The 17,252-nt window shown below is 41.9% G+C and overlaps 1 protein-coding gene across 1 annotated transcript in view; it reads right to left on the bottom strand.

Annotated features, from left to right (window-relative positions):
• Positions 1–17,252, bottom strand: part of pamr1b (peptidase domain containing associated with muscle regeneration 1b) — a 98,268-nt gene that overhangs the window by 34,294 nt on the left and 46,722 nt on the right. The window contains exons 8-9 of the mRNA XM_016256588.1: positions 16,334–17,192; positions 5,585–5,802 (exon numbers count right to left, since the gene is read on the bottom strand). Coding sequence (XP_016112074.1) covers positions 5,585–5,802; positions 16,334–17,192 — 1,077 coding nt within the window. The remainder of the gene's footprint in view (positions 1–5,584; positions 5,803–16,333; positions 17,193–17,252) is intronic.

Here is a 17,252-nt window from a genome sequence, read left to right as displayed (position 1 = left end):
CTAATATTAGTCTGTTTCTCTCTTATTCCGAGGTCACCGTAGCCACCAGATCCAGTCTGTATCCAGATCAGATGGTCACTGCAGTCACCCGGATCCAATACGTATTCAGACCAGATGGTGGATCAGCACCTAAAAAGGACCTCTACAGCCCTGAAAGACAGCGGAAACAAGGACAACTAGATGAGCCACAGATACAGATCCCCTGTAAAGACCTTGTCTCAGACGACCACCGGGACAAGACCACAGGATTCAGATGAGTCCTCTGCACAATGTGACTTTGCTGCAGCCTGAAATTGAACTGCTGGTTTTGTCTGGCCAGAGGAGAACTGGCCCCCCGACTGAGCCTGGTTTCTCCCAAGGTTTTTTCTCCATTCTGTCACCGATGGAGTTTTGGTTCCTTGCTGCTGTCGCCGCTTCCTTGCTTAGTTGGGGACACTTCATTTCCAGTGATATCGTTGGCTTGATTGCAAATGATTGCAAAGATACTATTTAAACTGAACTGAGCTGGATGATGACATCACTGAATTCAATGATGAACTGCCTTTAACTGAAAAATTAGTGTTTACTATTGTCATTTTGCATTATTGACACACTATTTTCTTAAATAATGCTGTTTAGTTGCTTTGACACAATCTGTATTGTTAAAAGCGCTATATAAATAAAGGTGACTTGACTTGACTTGACGTAGGGCTCCTAGGCTGATTTAATACAGCTTCAGTTACCTCTTAAGCAACGGTGTTTCTAAATCCATGCTATGGTAAGTGTACACGCTAAGCATTCTGTGCACTTTCTAAAATCCTGTATGGTAAGGGTTACGTGCTGTCAGCCTCGTTCCCTTTCTCTGAATTGGTTTAGGCCCCAGTCCTCGCCTTGGCCTCCACTCAACTTGTGTATCTCTGAAGATACATTTCTGAACAGGGTGTTGCTACCAAAGATCTGTCAAGTCAGTTCTTTGAGCAGGTTTATTCAGAACCGCCGGTAGCCCCCCTGGGTGGCAGGCCAGGGTCTGGTTTGGTTTTTAGACACCTGGCCGTATCCCCTTAAAGGAATCTCTTTCTTCTGATTCAAAGCCTTGACCTCTGCCCTAGGCTTGGGTTTCCTAGCCAAGCCCTTAACAGGTAAGTTCTTATAGGTTATGCTGCTCAGGCCCTTGGCTGAAAGGGATAATGTCACTGACAGCCATCAAGACATCCTTGGGGCAACTCCCATGGCTATGATAGAATTGGTACTTAGTGCTCACCGTGGTTTCTGTCATGCACTCCCCTCAGCATGGCGGCGTGGGTATATCATTCCCCAAAGCGACCTCTAGAGAATGCAGTTTGAAGTTTCCTTGGAAGGGAACATCTCAGGTTCCGTATGTAACCATGATTCCCTGAGAAGGGAACGAGACACTTTGTCCTCTAGTTCCCTTGCCATGCTTCGGTCATAAGCTTCAGACGAAGCAGCGGATGACGTGTTATCCCAGCGCCCTTTTATACTGTGGTCACTCCGGGTGATGACGTCACAGGCTGTCGCCGAACCATGGTTACATATGTAGCCTGAGACGTTTTCCCTCACCATTGAAACATGCTGCTTTTTCAAGGTATCGTGGAAAAAGTGCCAGCTTTTATTTTCCTTTACGCCCTGAATAAGATATTATGGGTTCATCGAAATTATCCATCCTCAGTTAGCTTTGACGAAACTCCTCTCAGCTAGCGTGTCTTTTCAAAGTAATTTGATAATAATAATAATTTAAGCATTTAGCAGACACTTTTATCCAAAGCGACTTACAGTGCATTCAGGCTATACATTTTTTACCAGTATGTGTGTTCCCTGGGAATCGAACCCACGACCGTAAGTGAAATTTAGTGAAAATATTTTTTAAAAGTGAAAGCAGCCTTGTCACCTGACCGGAATACTGCGCACTGATTCGCTAAAATGGACTTATCAGCGTCTGTTCACAAAAAACAAGGGTGCTTGTAGTAAAACGTGAACTCGCGATGCCTTGAAAGGGGAAAATACCGTCTTTTTTTACAAAATATGTTTAGGGTTCCGATCGCGCTATATGTGGAGAATAATGCACAGCACTTAGAAAATTTTTTTTAAGTGGTGTTTATCGGTTTTTACAAATAAACTCTTCATATATAAACATTTAAAAATGTGTGTGTGTGTGTGTGTGTATATATTAGAGATGCACCGATTGACTGGCCAGTGATCGGAATCGGCCGGTTTTAAGCATGACCGGCCAGGCTCGGTGACCAGCCGGTCAGTCTCACATGTTGTCGATTCCGAGCCGATCCTTTTATTGCCAGTGGCACCGGCAATGATGTCACAACCACGCGCACACTCACAGTCGCGTGTAAACATGTCGTTTCGCGTGAGAAGGATTCTAATTTTAATTGAATTTAGTGTAAACAGCGACTGATAATGTATTAACGTATGTCGTGCCAGATGAGGCTTGCACAGCCTGAGTGAGTGTGTGAGAAAGACAGCACACATACACAAGTAACTCACATAAATTTATAGATGCATTCTGCAGTAGAAAAAAGATATTTACAAAATATGATTTAGGTAAGCAAAATTTATATGGCCATGAAGTTTCCCCGAATATCAATATCAACACAATTGTATTGTGTTATACAATAGTATTTCAATAAACAATAAGTTAAAATTAAGTGACTTAGATTTTAGACAAAATATTGACTGTTTTTGCTTAATTTCACTGACGAAAATAGTTCCGATCAAAGCCACAGCAGAACTGTGTCTCCGAGCAACACAGCGGTGTTTCGTTACTGAATGAATCCACATTTTTGAATGAATTGAGTGAGTCAATGATTCAGTGGCCCATTCATAAAGACAATCACTTGCCTCGTTTCTGAATGAATCAGCTGTTTGAATGAATCGGTTTAATTAATGAATAAATGACTCAATTATTAAAACAGACATTTGCCGCCACCTACTGGTGGTTTAGTCATATTTAAAAGTATCTCACGGGCAGCTTTGGGGCTCTCTGATCACTGTTTAGTTAATCTTATACCGACCTACAGGCAGAAACTGAAATCAGCTAAACCTGTATCAAGGGCTGTAAAAAGATGGACTAATGAAACAGAGCAGGATTTACAAGCTTGTTTTAACCTCGCTGATTGGATTGTTTTTGAAGCTGCAGCCACCAATCTGGACGAGCTCACAGAGACTGTAACATCTTATATCAGTTTCTGTGAAGATATGTGCATTCCTATCAGGACTCATTTAACTTACAACAACGACAAACCATGGTTCACTGCAAAACTCAGACAGCTCCGTCAGGCCAAAGAAGATGCTCGCAGGAAGGGAGAAAAAGTCTTGTGTAAACAGGCCAAATACACACTGGAAAAGGAGATCAGAGTGGCAAAGAGGAACTATTCTGAAAATCTAAGGACTCAGTTCACTTCCAGTGACTCAGCATCAGTGTGGAAAGGTCTGAAAGAGATCACCAACTACAAGTCGTCATCCCCCAGCACTATGGAGAATCAACAACTGGCAGACGATCTTAACAAGTTCTATTGCAGGTTTGAAAAAACACCCCACACTCGCCCTGAACACCTCTCCACACAAACATTAACACCTGCAATCCCCCTCTCCCCCACACCTGCACTTCAAATCAGTGAAGACGATGTGCGCCAGGTGCGCCAGATAGACCAGGAACTTATGTGAGGATCCTGTTTGTGAACTTCAGCTCGGCTTAACACTATCATCCCAAACCTCCTCCTGCCCAAACTAACTCAGCTCTCCGTGCCCACCTCCATCTGTCAGTGGATCACCAGCTTCCTGACAGACAGACATACTGCAGCTAGTGAGGCTGGGAAAATACACATCCAGCACCTGTAAGATTAGCACTGGAGCTCCTCAGGGTTGCGTCCTCTCCCCACTGCTCTTCTCCTTCTACACCAATGACTGCACATCTAAAGACCCCTCTGTCAAGCTCCTGAAGTTTGCAGACGACACCACACTTATCGGCCTCATTCAGGACGGTGACGAGTCTGCTTACAGACAGGAGGTTAAAGAGCTGGCTGTCTGGTGCAGTCTTAACAACCTGGAGCTGAACATGCTTAAAGCAGTGGAGATGATCGTGGACTTCAGGAGGAACCCCCTGCTCTCCCTCCACTCACCATCATGGACAGCACTGTAACAACAGTGGAGTCATTCAGATTCCTGGGCACCACTATCTCTCAGGACCTAAAGTGGGACACTCACATTGACTCCATAGTTAAAAACGCCCAGCAGAGGTTGTACTTTCTTCGCCAGCTGAGGAAGTTCAACCTGCCACAGGAGCTGCTGAAACAATTCTATTCTGCCATCATTGAATCCATCCTCTTCACTTCAATAACTGTCTGGTTCAGCTCAGCTACCAAATCTGACCTCAGAAGACTACAGAGAATAGTCCGAACCGCTGAGCGAATCACTGGTACAACCCTCCCTTCTCTCCAAGAACTGTACTCATCCGGAGTGAGCAAAAGAGCTAGCAAAATCACTCTGGACCCCTCACATCCAGCACACTCCCTCTTTGAACTGTTGCTATCTGGTCGACGCTACAGAGCACTGAGCACCAGAACGACCAGACACAGGAACAGTTTATTCCCTCAGGCCATCCATCCCATGAACACTTGACAATAACTGTGGATCACACAACACTATTTATACACTTACACACTTATTTATCTAACAGACATACTTAGTCTACATTTCAATATTGCACTAATATACCTGTTCATACAAAACTATCTATTGTAATATACCAGTACATACAATTGTCAATTTGTACATTGCATTCCTTATTTACTTGTTCTATATTTTATTTTATTTATTTATTTTATATATATATTTTTTAATCTGTGTTTTTGTTCTGTTACTGTCATTCTGTTGCATTGTGGAAGCTTCTGTCACGAAAACAAATTCCTCATATGTGTAAACATACCTGGCAATAAAGCTTATTCTGTTTCTGATTCTTCTGATTCTGAAATTTTGCAGTGTAAATGCATTTATGGCACCTCAACTTCATTAAACTGTCTGAGTAAATGCATCTAACGCCACTTCAGATGCAGCTTCTGTTTCCTCACCTGCTGAAATATATAGTATGTTAATACTAATTAGACATTTTATTTTAATAACAACTCTACAGTTTCTTATTATTCTAATGAATTAATTGAAACAGTAAGAATTTGATGTGAAAGATTACATTTAATAAGGTTAGGGGAAAAATTACCATTTATAAACAGTGGGAAATTACATCTGTTTTGTTACATACAGCAACTAATTTTAAGTTAACTATTTCTTCCTCTTTCTAGTCACAGAGCACTTTATTTTAAGAGCTGTTTAAGTGATAGAAAATCTGTAACTTAGTCCAGATTGGGGGAATTGTAATGTTTATTTAGTTGAATAATTGAATAACTGATGTCAGACAAACACAAAAGTATATATTTGCAGACTAGCACATTGTTAGTTGTAATGCAGCAACAAATGCTTTGCACTGAAAGAAAGAGATGAAAGAGATTAGATGGCTTGATCCATGCCCTGACCTGAAAAATTAACTGTATTCATAGAGAGCAAACTGATAATACTGTCTTACCTGAGCTCTCCTGAAAGATGGCAAAAAACCCATCAAAGTTCTTGTAACCATCTGAGATGAAAAGAATGTGCAAGGAATTGCCAGTGCTTTTGATTGGAGGTGGTCGCTCATTTCCACAATAACGTCCGATCACACGTGAGTTCAAGCTCTCTCCATCCCTCACTTCAACATAGTCATACTGACAGCTGTGGTCAAACTCCAAACTGAGCATCATGAATCTGAGATAAAGAAAATGACAAGTTCGGGTGATTAGGATATGATTCAGGTGTCAGGATATGCAGTGCTTGTGTGATGATATACAGTCTTAGTAAAGTAATGAAGATTAGAGAAGTCTCCACAACTAAGCTTTCGTGATGTCCTGCAAGGTCAGTAACACAGATTATGTAGATAGGTTTGGATGGTTATCCGTTTGTTTGTTTATTTATTCATTAATTCATTAATTCATTAAAATTTACATCAGTAAATCTGGTCCAAAAATGTCTAGGTTACATAATTAACTGCTACTGAGTAGTGGGAGTGAGACTCTATTGTTGTTGTCAGGGAATATCAGACTCTGAGACACAATTTTAGTAATACGGCAGTGGATGTGTTAGGGAGAACAGATTCAGAGAACAACAGAGGAATTCTGTAAACATGGTTTTATTAATAGCAATGAGCAAACACAGGTGGGAAAGATGGCAATATGCAACACAGGTCAAATCAGTCAAGTCACCATTATTTATATACCGCTTTTTACAATGTAGATTGTGTCAAAGCAGCTTTACACAGGTGAGAACAGAGAAGAAAGGAAAACTTGGAACACTGGTGTAGGATATGCTGGAGCAATGAATTGCAGGTATGTCGATCGCAGCTAAGTAGTCGTGTTTCCGACTAGCCTGAGGCTGACGCATACACACTGAATCCGACTCAAAACGATGTAGTAAACAGTACATGCCAGACCAGTATGTAGTGCTGTAATTCTGCCACAGAGATACACTAAAAACGGTGAAGAAGACTTGGAGTTTGCGCATAAACCTTGCGTGATGTATACCAACCCAACACAACAACAAGAAAAGCTAGTAAAGTTTTATAGCGTTTCAGAGCGAATCAGACAATTTAAGATTCGATCAGACTGGTGTTAAAACAACCCAAAGAGCCAAATTCCACAAAGAGGCCCAGGATAACAAGACAACATCATAAATCTGTCCACGATACGCTGGTGCCATGAGTCTGAAGCAAGTCCATCAACTAGCCACTTTGAGCAGCTCACAGCATTACAACAAAAGAACACTTATTGATAATTCCAACTCAGGAAGGAGTTTGGAAAATTTGGGGCAAGTAAACACATCATGACCATCAAATGGAAATCTATGATGGAAATCATGAGGTAAAGACTTCATTGGGTGGTTTCCCACACTCAAGACAAAGACCAGGCTCCTTCTAGATTTTTGACCTTTTGTTCCTCACAGAACACATCCTCACATTCACAAAACAACACAGAGACTGTTTACACATATAAATGCAGCAAAATGATGCTCAAAGGACTTATGAACAAATATAATTCCTTTGCACAACTCCATATCATGTATGTAATCATGTTCTAATCACTCATTGTGTATGCCTTTTAATAACTATTGAATAGTTTATAGGTTTATATTTATGTTTGGTATGTATGAGTTTGAAGATACTTTCTTGAAATGTTCCTATCAATCAATTCTTTGTAAAGTGTATCAGATTCTTGTTATAGAAACCACCGTGAGAGCGGGAAAATTCGGACCATCTGACTAACAAGATAACATGTTGATTTATGTATTGGGAGGAGAAACATAGTAACACCCTGAGCTAAAAGAATGTCTAATTGGTCAAGACACCATTTGGGATGCGTCCAACAGCCGAGTTTAAAGACGCAGGACACCAGTCAATTTGCTTTTGCCACCACTGCTTTTTGCTGCTTCTTTTGCTGCTGTTCTGGCTTATATGCCAGCTGCTCCTCTATACACGATGAGAAAATGAATCTAGTCTCGTCGCCTTATTCTCTTAACTTCTTTACTTCAGTTCTCTTTATGTTGAGAGTTTTGTGTTCTGAGTTATGTTTTGATGCAAAGTCATTTCTCCGAGTCCAACTTTCAACTTTGCTGCAGCCTGGAATTGAACTGCTGGTTTCGTCTGGTCAGAGGAGAACTGGCCCCCCGACTGAGCCTGGTTTCTCCCAAGGTTTTTTCTCCATTCTGTCACCGATGGAGTTTTGGTTCCTTACCGCTGTTGCCTCTGGCTTGCTTAGTTGGGGACACTTCATTTCCAGCAATATCGTTGACTTGATTGCAAATATACTATTTCAACTGAACTGAGCTGGATGATGACATCACTGAATTGAATGATGAACTGTCTTTAACTGAAAAATGAGTGTTTACTATTGTCATTTTGCATTATTGACACACTATTAATGCTGTTCAGTTGCTTTGACACAATCTGTACTGTTAAAAGCGCTATATAAATAAAGGTGACTTGACTTGACTTGCTCGCATCAAAACTTCAACCAGCCCACTGACTCGGCACCATTCGTCAGCCAATGCCCAAGACGTCACTCTGAATGACTACTGAACCTCCAGCCAATCAACAACCTTGGGAAACCCCTTTCTGCAATGACTACAACAAAGGGAACCCCCTACACAGTCAACGCAAGTACCTCCAGATTCTAGCTGAACAGGTCCATTTAACATAAACTCAATGCAAGGGTTAATTAAATGATTGATTGTTGTTCAGGTCTAAGCAATTGGACATATTGCTATAAACTTGGGATTTCCCATTTTCACTCTCTTAAGCTCATTCTTTCCTCACTTTCTGTCTTTCTGTAACTTGTGTGAATGTGTGAGTGCATGCTTTTAGGTGTTGGATTAGATTATATGTCTTAGATTTATCCAATAAAGTTTATTGGATAAATTTTATATTGAATATTTATATTGAAAAGATAACACTTTATTTATTTTCTGTGTGGCAGGGTAAGTTATTTCCTCTGATTGGTTGGTTGGGGTATGATTGGCAGACCAATGAGGTGGTAGCAGCCGTACTATTTTAGGACCTTTATTTTGACGGGGGGGTACGTTCCTGCTGACTTGGGGTTCTCTCTCTCCCTGGTACTTCCTCTTCCGTTCCCATTCCTATCCAGGTACGTTGAGTTTCTGCTGATGGTGTAATGATGCGTCTGTTGCGAGGTTAATATGTGCTGTTTATAGTTTGATTTAGAGTGGGGCTGGTGTCGTTAGCATTGCGGGAAGTCGTGGCAGAGTTCGCTTGCAGGTATGGTTGGTGTTTAATTTGTATGACCACCTTAGTGGTGGTATTTACTGGTTGTTGTGCTCGGTGCTAGCGACAAGGGCAGGTGGGTGAATGCTGGCTGGTAGACTGAGTTGCCGCACCGGTAGTGAGTAGCCATACAGCTGTGTGTCTAGTGTTGGTTCAACATAACTCGTGAGTATGCCTCTCCTGTTTTTCACATTTGGGGTTTTGTAAATTTAGATTCATTCTCGTATTCTTGTTTAAAGGTAAAGGGGAAAGATCAAGATTTTCAAGCCCTGTTTCTAGCAAGGACTTCTTGCGACGACAACGCTGCTGTTTTGCTCAGGGATATTTTTTGGTTTTATTTGATTGTGTCGCGTACGGTCATCTGTGCGGTTAACGGGTTTGCGGCTCCGCGAGTCGCTGGGGGCTGTAACGTTAACCTCTGGGCATTGTGTCCGCCGGGTTTTCTATTAGTTTAATTTCTTTGATTTAATTTCCTTGTATCGATACTCGCGTCTCCCTTGTCTCGTTCCCTTCAATTGGTGAAATTTACCTGTGTGTCCTTTTATTGGGAGTTATTTCCCTGGCCTCCCACCAGGGTGGCGTAGTCGGATAAATCTAATTATATTAATATTTCCTTCCACTTGATTATTGCCACATCTGTTAATAAAAGCCTCTCTGAGGCCTGATGCCACACAGTGGTCTGTCGTTTGCTCCTCCCGCGACACCCATTAATGTAACCTACGCCAGAGCGCGTACACACGTGTTTTTTACACATAGATTTTGTTACCATTGCCATGCATTATAAGATTGATAGACTGCAACGGTTGGACTTAAAAATCATCAAATGTGTTCTACTGAAGAAACAAAGTCACCTACATCTTGGATGCCCTGGGGGTAAGCAGATAAACATCAAATTTTCATTTTTGGGTGAACTATCCCTTTAAGTTAATTGTTACTCTGATAAGTGCAGTTTTAGTGCTATGAAATTATCTAAAAGCTGACTGGAATTCCTCACAGATACCATTTTTTCCAAGAAGTAGCATGGTTGTGAAGACACCACTTTTTCTAGAATTGTTGATAGAAAAGGGAGATCTGAGATATGTCTGTAGTTAACAATTCTCTAGAATTGATTTGTGTTTTTTAATAAGAGGTTTAACATCAGCTAGCTTGAAAGATCTTTGGGACGTATCCTAATAATAATGATGAGTTAATATTAGGAAGAGATTCTATGACTTCTGGAAGCATCCTTTTAATAGCTTGGTAGTATAGGGTTTAGCATCCATGCTGTTGATTTAGATGATTGAGCAAGTTAACAATTCTTCCTCTCCTAAAGCAAATAATGATTGAAATGGACTGATGGACTGACGGCCATGGTGGAGACAAGGGAGTTTTGAGCCATGGTGGAGCCACTGGGTCAACAGGTCGAGGCGGAGTCCAGGTCTTGGAGGTTGGAGGCGGAGCCCGGGGATCCTCCAACCATGATGGAGCTGAAGACTGACAAACCCCAAGCGAATCCGCTCCACAGATGGAAAGCTGAGCATGAGCTGAGGGACTGGCAGGATGCAGTGGGGCAGAAGATGGCAGATGGCTCATGAGAGGAGGTGAGAGAGGTAGGCTGGGTGGGTCTTCGTGACAGACGGGCTTTCTAGGCAGGTGTATGCCACCCACACACACCAAAGTGCAACTCCCAGCACAGGGAGCGTGGCAGATAGGGGAATAACCTCCGTGGTCATGACAGGACAGACAGATAATTCAGGGCAGAAAGACAGTGCGGGCATGACCTCCGTAGTCATGATAGGTCATAATCGGCCTCCTTGGCCGTAACAGGACAGGCCAACAGTTCAATGCAGACCTCCATGGTCGTGACATTGCAGACAGACAGTTCAAAACATGCGGATGGTCCAGGACAGACAGACAGTTCAGGGCAGACAGACGGTTCTGGCGAGAGGAGAACGGGCATGTCTGCATACAAGTCCTCTGTGCTCAAGAGCCCTCAGAGGTGGAGCTTTCCTCCGCACCCTCAATCTCCATTGTATCTTCCTCCGAGGGCGTGCTTCGTTACCTGCTCATGCACCTGGTCAGACATCAGATGAGGCTCTAGCTCTGGGGCCACTCCTAGTGGTGATGGCTCGTTGGTCGCGGTGGATTCTGGCTGATGGTCCGCACAGCAGGGTGATGTTTGGCTGGGCTCTGGGTCTGATGTCATCATCCACTGGTCCGACGGTCATGGATGAATCGCATGATATGAGGATCGCTCACTCCATGTAGTTCGTGAAGCTCCCTTGAATGCTCTCCCTGGACAACTGCACATGTGTAAGCGGTGTTCAGTTCGATGTGCAAGAACGTGCTCAGGCAGTCGTCCGAGAAGATGGTCAGATGTTGAGACCAAGGAACTCCTCCAAATGCTCTTCAAGGGAATGGCTCCAGGCAAAGCAGGCTCATCACGCCAAAGTGGTCCATGGTAATGGAAACCAAAAAAAAAAAAAAACTGACAGAACGGGAAAATGAACGGGGTAGATTCACGCTTGTTGGTTGAGTCTTCTGTCACACTCTGAGTCAAGGGACAGACATGTAGACGAGATTGTGAGCAAACAGGCTTTATTAATCCACAAACAGGAATAATCCAGACAATGGCAGGTTGGTGACACGAGGTATAGACTTACAAGACCCGACCAACAATGAACAGGCAGGCAGCAACTTAAATACACAGAACAAACTAAGATAATGACTTGAACTGAATGACGAAATCCAATCAAAAACCATGACAACTAACAAGGCTGTGAAGATAGTGCAAACAGAAAGTTCAAACAAATAGAAACCATGACACCTACTGTAAGTTGATATTAAAATCACCAACAAATACGATTAACGATTACAATATCTGTAAATCCTATTAATTCAAAGCGGAATAATTTCATGTATATTTCCTGCTGTTGCTGCTGCAGAGCCAGTACAGAGTACATTTGCTACTGCCACTTTATCCACAGACAAGCTGCTGTTAGCATGTAAGACATTCCGCTTTGGCTAAAGAATTCTTCACATCATCATCACAAATGATCGTCATCACAAACCGTTCCCCGTTTTACTTGTGACACTATGTGTTTTTGCATCAGCATTTTTAAAAGAATGTTGCATTTGAGCAAAATTCTCATCTAGAATGGGGTACATGACACTGTCAGTCTTTGCACTTGGAAATGCTGGCTGTAAAAAAACACATTCTCCATTCTGAGGGTGAAATTATTCTTGCAGTGAAGTAATTCCATTCTAGTCTGTAGCTCTTTAAGGCTATTGCTTTAGAACAGGGGTGCCCAAACTCGGTCCTGGAGGGCCGATGTCCTGCAGAGTTTAGATCCAACCCCAATTAGACACACCTGAACCAGCTAATCAAGCTCTTACTATGCATACTAGAAACTTCCAGGCAGGTGTGTTGAGGCAAGTTGGAGCTAAACTCTGCAGGACACCGGCCCTCCAGGACTGAGTTTGGGCACCCCTGCTTTAGAACCATCAGCCGATAGATTAATGTGATTCTATAGGGTTTTAGACAGTGTGACTACTGACATTGTTAATTTGCACTGTAGAGTTCTAAAGGGGTCATCGGATGCCCATTTTCCACAGTTTGATATGATTCTTTAGGGTCTTAATGAAAAGTCTATAACATACTTTGGTTAAAATTTCTCAATGGTATTGTAAAACAACACCATTTTTACCCCGTCAAAAACAGCTCTGTTTACAGCAATCTGCTTTGTTGCATGTTCCTTTAAATGCAATTGAGCTCTGCTTACCCCACCCCTCTCTTCCGAGCTGCTCTCTGAGAGACTGTAAACTTTAGCTGCATTCATCGTGAAACTTGCTAACTAGCACATTATTAGGAAAGGTGATTTGCAACGATTCATAAAAAAAACAAAAAACGTATACTCGCATTTCTTCTGTAGGTGAAGCTGGATCACGAATAATTTGTGCGAACATAGATGCATTTAGGTAGATCGGGGGCGCATTCCCTTCAAAAACAAAGGTAATCAACTGTGTCTTCAGTGGCTCTGATGACGGGAGTAAATTAAGACTGCTATGTTCTGGAAGTCGTGGCCTAATGGTTAGAGAGTCAGACTTGTAACCCAAAGGTTGTGGGTTCGAGTCTCTTACCGGCAGGGATTGTGAATGTACAGCGCTCTCTTCCACCTTCAATACCACGACTGAGGTGCCCTTGAGCAAGGCACCGAACCCCCAACTGCTCCCCTGCTATGGGTCACCATACTTGGCCACATGTCACGTCACTTCACTTAATTATAACATCCAACAACAAAACATTATTACATCCTACAACTGCTCTGGCGTCGAAACAATGGCGGACTGATGACAGTTCACTCAGGGTAGAGCTGTGATAAAGCCAAAGACACTGTCAATCAACAATCGTGGGAGGTGCCTGTGCAGAACTACGTCATTCTGCCAAGAATCTGAGATCGGCTTGATATGAGAAAGGGGTTTGGATTTATCAAGATTTAAAAAAAAAAAAAAAAAAGCACTGGATTGATTTGTATCATATAGGGTGGTTGTGTACACACACTGCCAACACACATTTCAGTTCAAACAACATCTAAAAGTGAATTTTGAATCCAATGACCCCTTTAAGAAAGAATAATATAGAGCACATATAAATAAACTGTGCGGTCAGTGGCACAATTCATTCTTGGTGAACTCCCTCAAACAGAAGTATCTGACCATTTTATTGACTGCCATAAATATTTTATTTCCAATTAAAGGATATTATAATTTTTCTTAGACTTTTCATTGGTAGCATGTAAACATAAAATACAGATTAATAGTCCCTGTCTTTTATTAATCCAAATTCAGGTTTTCAGGTCTATGTTTTCCTCCAGCATGAAGAGGTAATATTTTCCTGACTCTGAAACACTGACATGCATTTATTTCCCTTGCAACAGGCCAGTAATGAACTATTGCCAGACTTCTTGAATGTTCATACGTACTTCATAAGAATTGTACTGGAGATAAACATAGAATATCAAGACAAAACCAGCCAAAACCTTACTAAATGAAATTCCTCTTCAGTTTGCCTACAGAGCAAACAGGTCTGTGGACGATGCAGTCAACATGGGACTGCATTATGTTCTGCAACATCTAGACAGACCAGGGACTTATGTGAGGATCCTGTTCATGGACTTCAGCTTGGCCTTTAACACCGTCATCCCAAACCTCCTCCTGCCCAAACTAACTCAGCTCTCCGTGCCCACCTCCGTCTCTCAGTGGATCATGACAGACAGGCAGCAGCTAGTAAGGCTGGGAAAATACACATCCAGCACCCGTATAATCAGCACTGGAGATCCTCAGGGTTGTGTTCTCTCCCCACTGCTCTTCTCCCTGTACACCAACAACTGCACCTCTAAAGACCCCTCTGTCAAGCTCCTGAAGTTTGCAGATGACACCACACTCATCAGCCTCAATCAGGACGGTGACGAGTCTGCTTACAGACAGGAGGTCGAGCAGCTGTGAAGTGGGACACTCACATAGACTCTGTCCTCTGCACTTCTATAACTGTCTGGTTCAGCTCAGCTACCAAATCTGACCTCAGAAGACTACAGAGGATAGTCCGGACTGCTGAGCGAATCATTGGTACAACCCTCCCTTCTCTCCAAGACCTGTACTCATCCAGAGTGAGCAAAAGGGCTGGCAAAATCACTATGGACCCCTCACATCCAGCACACTCCCTCTTTGAACTGTTGCCATCTGGTCGACGCTACAGAGCTCTGAGCACCAGAATGGCCAGACACAGGAACAGTTTCTTCCCTCAGGCAATCTATCTCATGAACACTTGACAATAACTGTGGAACACACACTATTTATTCACTCATACACTTATTTATCTAACACACATACTCAGTCTACATTTCAATTTGCACATAATATACCTGTACATACAACTGTCTATTTGTATATTTTTATTCCTTATTTACTTGCTCTTTTTTTTATTTATTTGTATTTTTTATTATCTGTGTTTTTATTTTTGTTCTGTCACTGTCATTCTGTTACACTGTGGAAGCTTCTGTCACGAAAACAAATTCCTCGTATGTGTAAACATACCTGGCAATAAAGCTCATTCTGATTCTGATTCTGAAACTCTGGAACAATCTACCCACTGTTCGGGAGGCAGACACACTTTATCTAGATTAGACACTTTAAATATAGATTAAAGACCCATCTCTTTAACCTGGCTTAACGTATCTGAATGCTAAACTATTATTTATTATGTAAATTATAGACTTTGTACTTCAGTCGTGTTTCAACGGTGACACAGGGCGCGCTGATGTTTGGTTCACTGTATTTTATTTTGATAAAGTACCAACTGTGCTGTCACGTTAGCAATGCTGGAACTGATGTGTTGTGTTTGTGTATTTGTGTATGAGTGTGTGTGAGTATGCCGGCGCGATCACTTCAACTGTTTCCTTATACCAGCATAATCAACTTTAAACACTTATTATCTTATTAATAATGCATCACTGTATAAAGGTCTGCTTTTATTTGTGTACACTCACAATGAAAACAAAACATTGTGCTTTTGTAAAATAAAGAAAACAAATATGATGTCACTTTCTGCCATTTGAGTGTCCTTTCTGTGAACAAATTAGGCGTCACAAAAATGAACTGAAACTCAGCGTATATAGGACATGTTATGTGTCGCACTGTTTTCCCCTTGTTTATCCGTAAACTAAATCAAATAGATTTAAAGAATTTATTCCTTGCATGTATATATGTACTGCAGATTTTATATATATAGCATAATGTAATAATCAAATTAAGGTGAATTAGACCATAAAATACACAAATAGACCTTAAACATAACATAATATACATGAAAATTATGCTCAGCCACATGGAACATAGGAAACGTGCAATAATATCAGAAATACAAAACAATCTATCAAAAATAATGTCTGATACACATTATCCAACCTATCATCAACAATATATTTCTTCTAATAGCATGGATGGCTAATATAATTAGATCAATTTAATAGATGTAGTGGAGCAAACTGATAAATCCGCCTTACCTTTCACAAAGGAAATAGAACTGTGAGTGAAAAGAAGGGCTCACTTCTCTAATGAGAACACAACGCACAGCTCCCCCCAAAGGCCAGGAGAACACATTACATCTTCCCTACATATATCCCCTCTTTAAATGATGTCGTCCCAGGCATCACTTAATTTAGGATAAACCCCAAAATAATTGAACAATTTAAATATTACGATTCCCTTTTAAGCATGTGTGGGGAGTGTGTATGACTAAGTGTGTTGCTAAGGCAGTTCTTCTTTGCTTTAGCCTTTTCCCACACTTTTCTTCCTCTCTCTACCTTCTCCTTGTCACTTTCACTTTGGAGGGTATGAATCTCCAATGAGAGTCGATTTGGTGGGCGCTTTTTCCGCTCAGGATATCTTCTCTTTGGAGGGTCAGGATTTGAGACTTCCAAAAGTGTTTACGCCTTATCCTTTTCCTTTTCATTCACAGTCTCTTTCAACTGCCTTTCATCCTGTTCACACTCTTCACCCGCTACTTCTGGCAATTCCCCACTTGGACACAATGTAATCATGCCACTCTCAATTGCCTCCATTACATCCTCTTCTCCCTCTGAAACACTTGAGTCCATTCCAGACACTTCCTCCATGTCAGACTCTTCTCCAGCTAGGTGCTTGGAACCCACCGGGAAAAACATACACTGGGCCAGAAGATTGCGGTGGATGACCCTTTCCCTGTAGAGAATCCCATCTTTGACCACCAGCCTCCTCCATTCTTTTAATAGAAGCAGCTCATCTTTCCCTTTCTCCAATCTTTCTCCACGTCTTGGCTCTCTGTTAAGTGTTTTATAGTGCAGGACAGGCCCAATGACAGGGTCCTCTTTTTGACATCCTCTAATCTCTAATTTTGTCATTACAGGCAGTGCATCAGTTCCCGCTCCATCAAATGGATCAGCTGGCTTGTCAACACTGTCCATAAACTCTCCCTCTTTGCATACAACAGTTCTCTCCATTTGCTCACTAACATCTGCTTCATTTCCCCCTGTGTCATTTCCGCAGGACTGGACTTGCTGAGTGGAGGAAATCAACTGTCGGCATGACTGAAGAGTTTCTGTAACCTCTTGCCTTGACATCCTTGAGAGTGCATCGGCATTAGCGTTAGACTTCCCTCGCCTGTACTCAATGTAAAAGTCAAACATAGCAAGTTGTGATGCCCAGCGTTGACCTGTGGCATCCAACTTTGCACTGCTCATCACATATTTAAGAGGATTGTTATCAGTCAGCACAGAAAACTTATGCCCGTAGAGGTGGTCATAGAACTTTTCTGTAACCGCCCACTTTAGAGCTAAAAACTCTTAACTTGTGATAGCGGGTTTCAGGAGGT

This window comes from Sinocyclocheilus grahami, unplaced genomic scaffold (assembly GCF_001515645.1).
Source record: "Sinocyclocheilus grahami isolate Dianchi unplaced genomic scaffold, SAMN03320097.WGS_v1.1 scaffold1447.1, whole genome shotgun sequence".
Lineage (NCBI taxonomy): Eukaryota > Metazoa > Chordata > Actinopteri > Cypriniformes > Cyprinidae > Sinocyclocheilus > Sinocyclocheilus grahami.
Note: the sequence above shows the minus strand (reverse complement) of the source record. Positions and strands in the feature narration are given on the sequence as shown.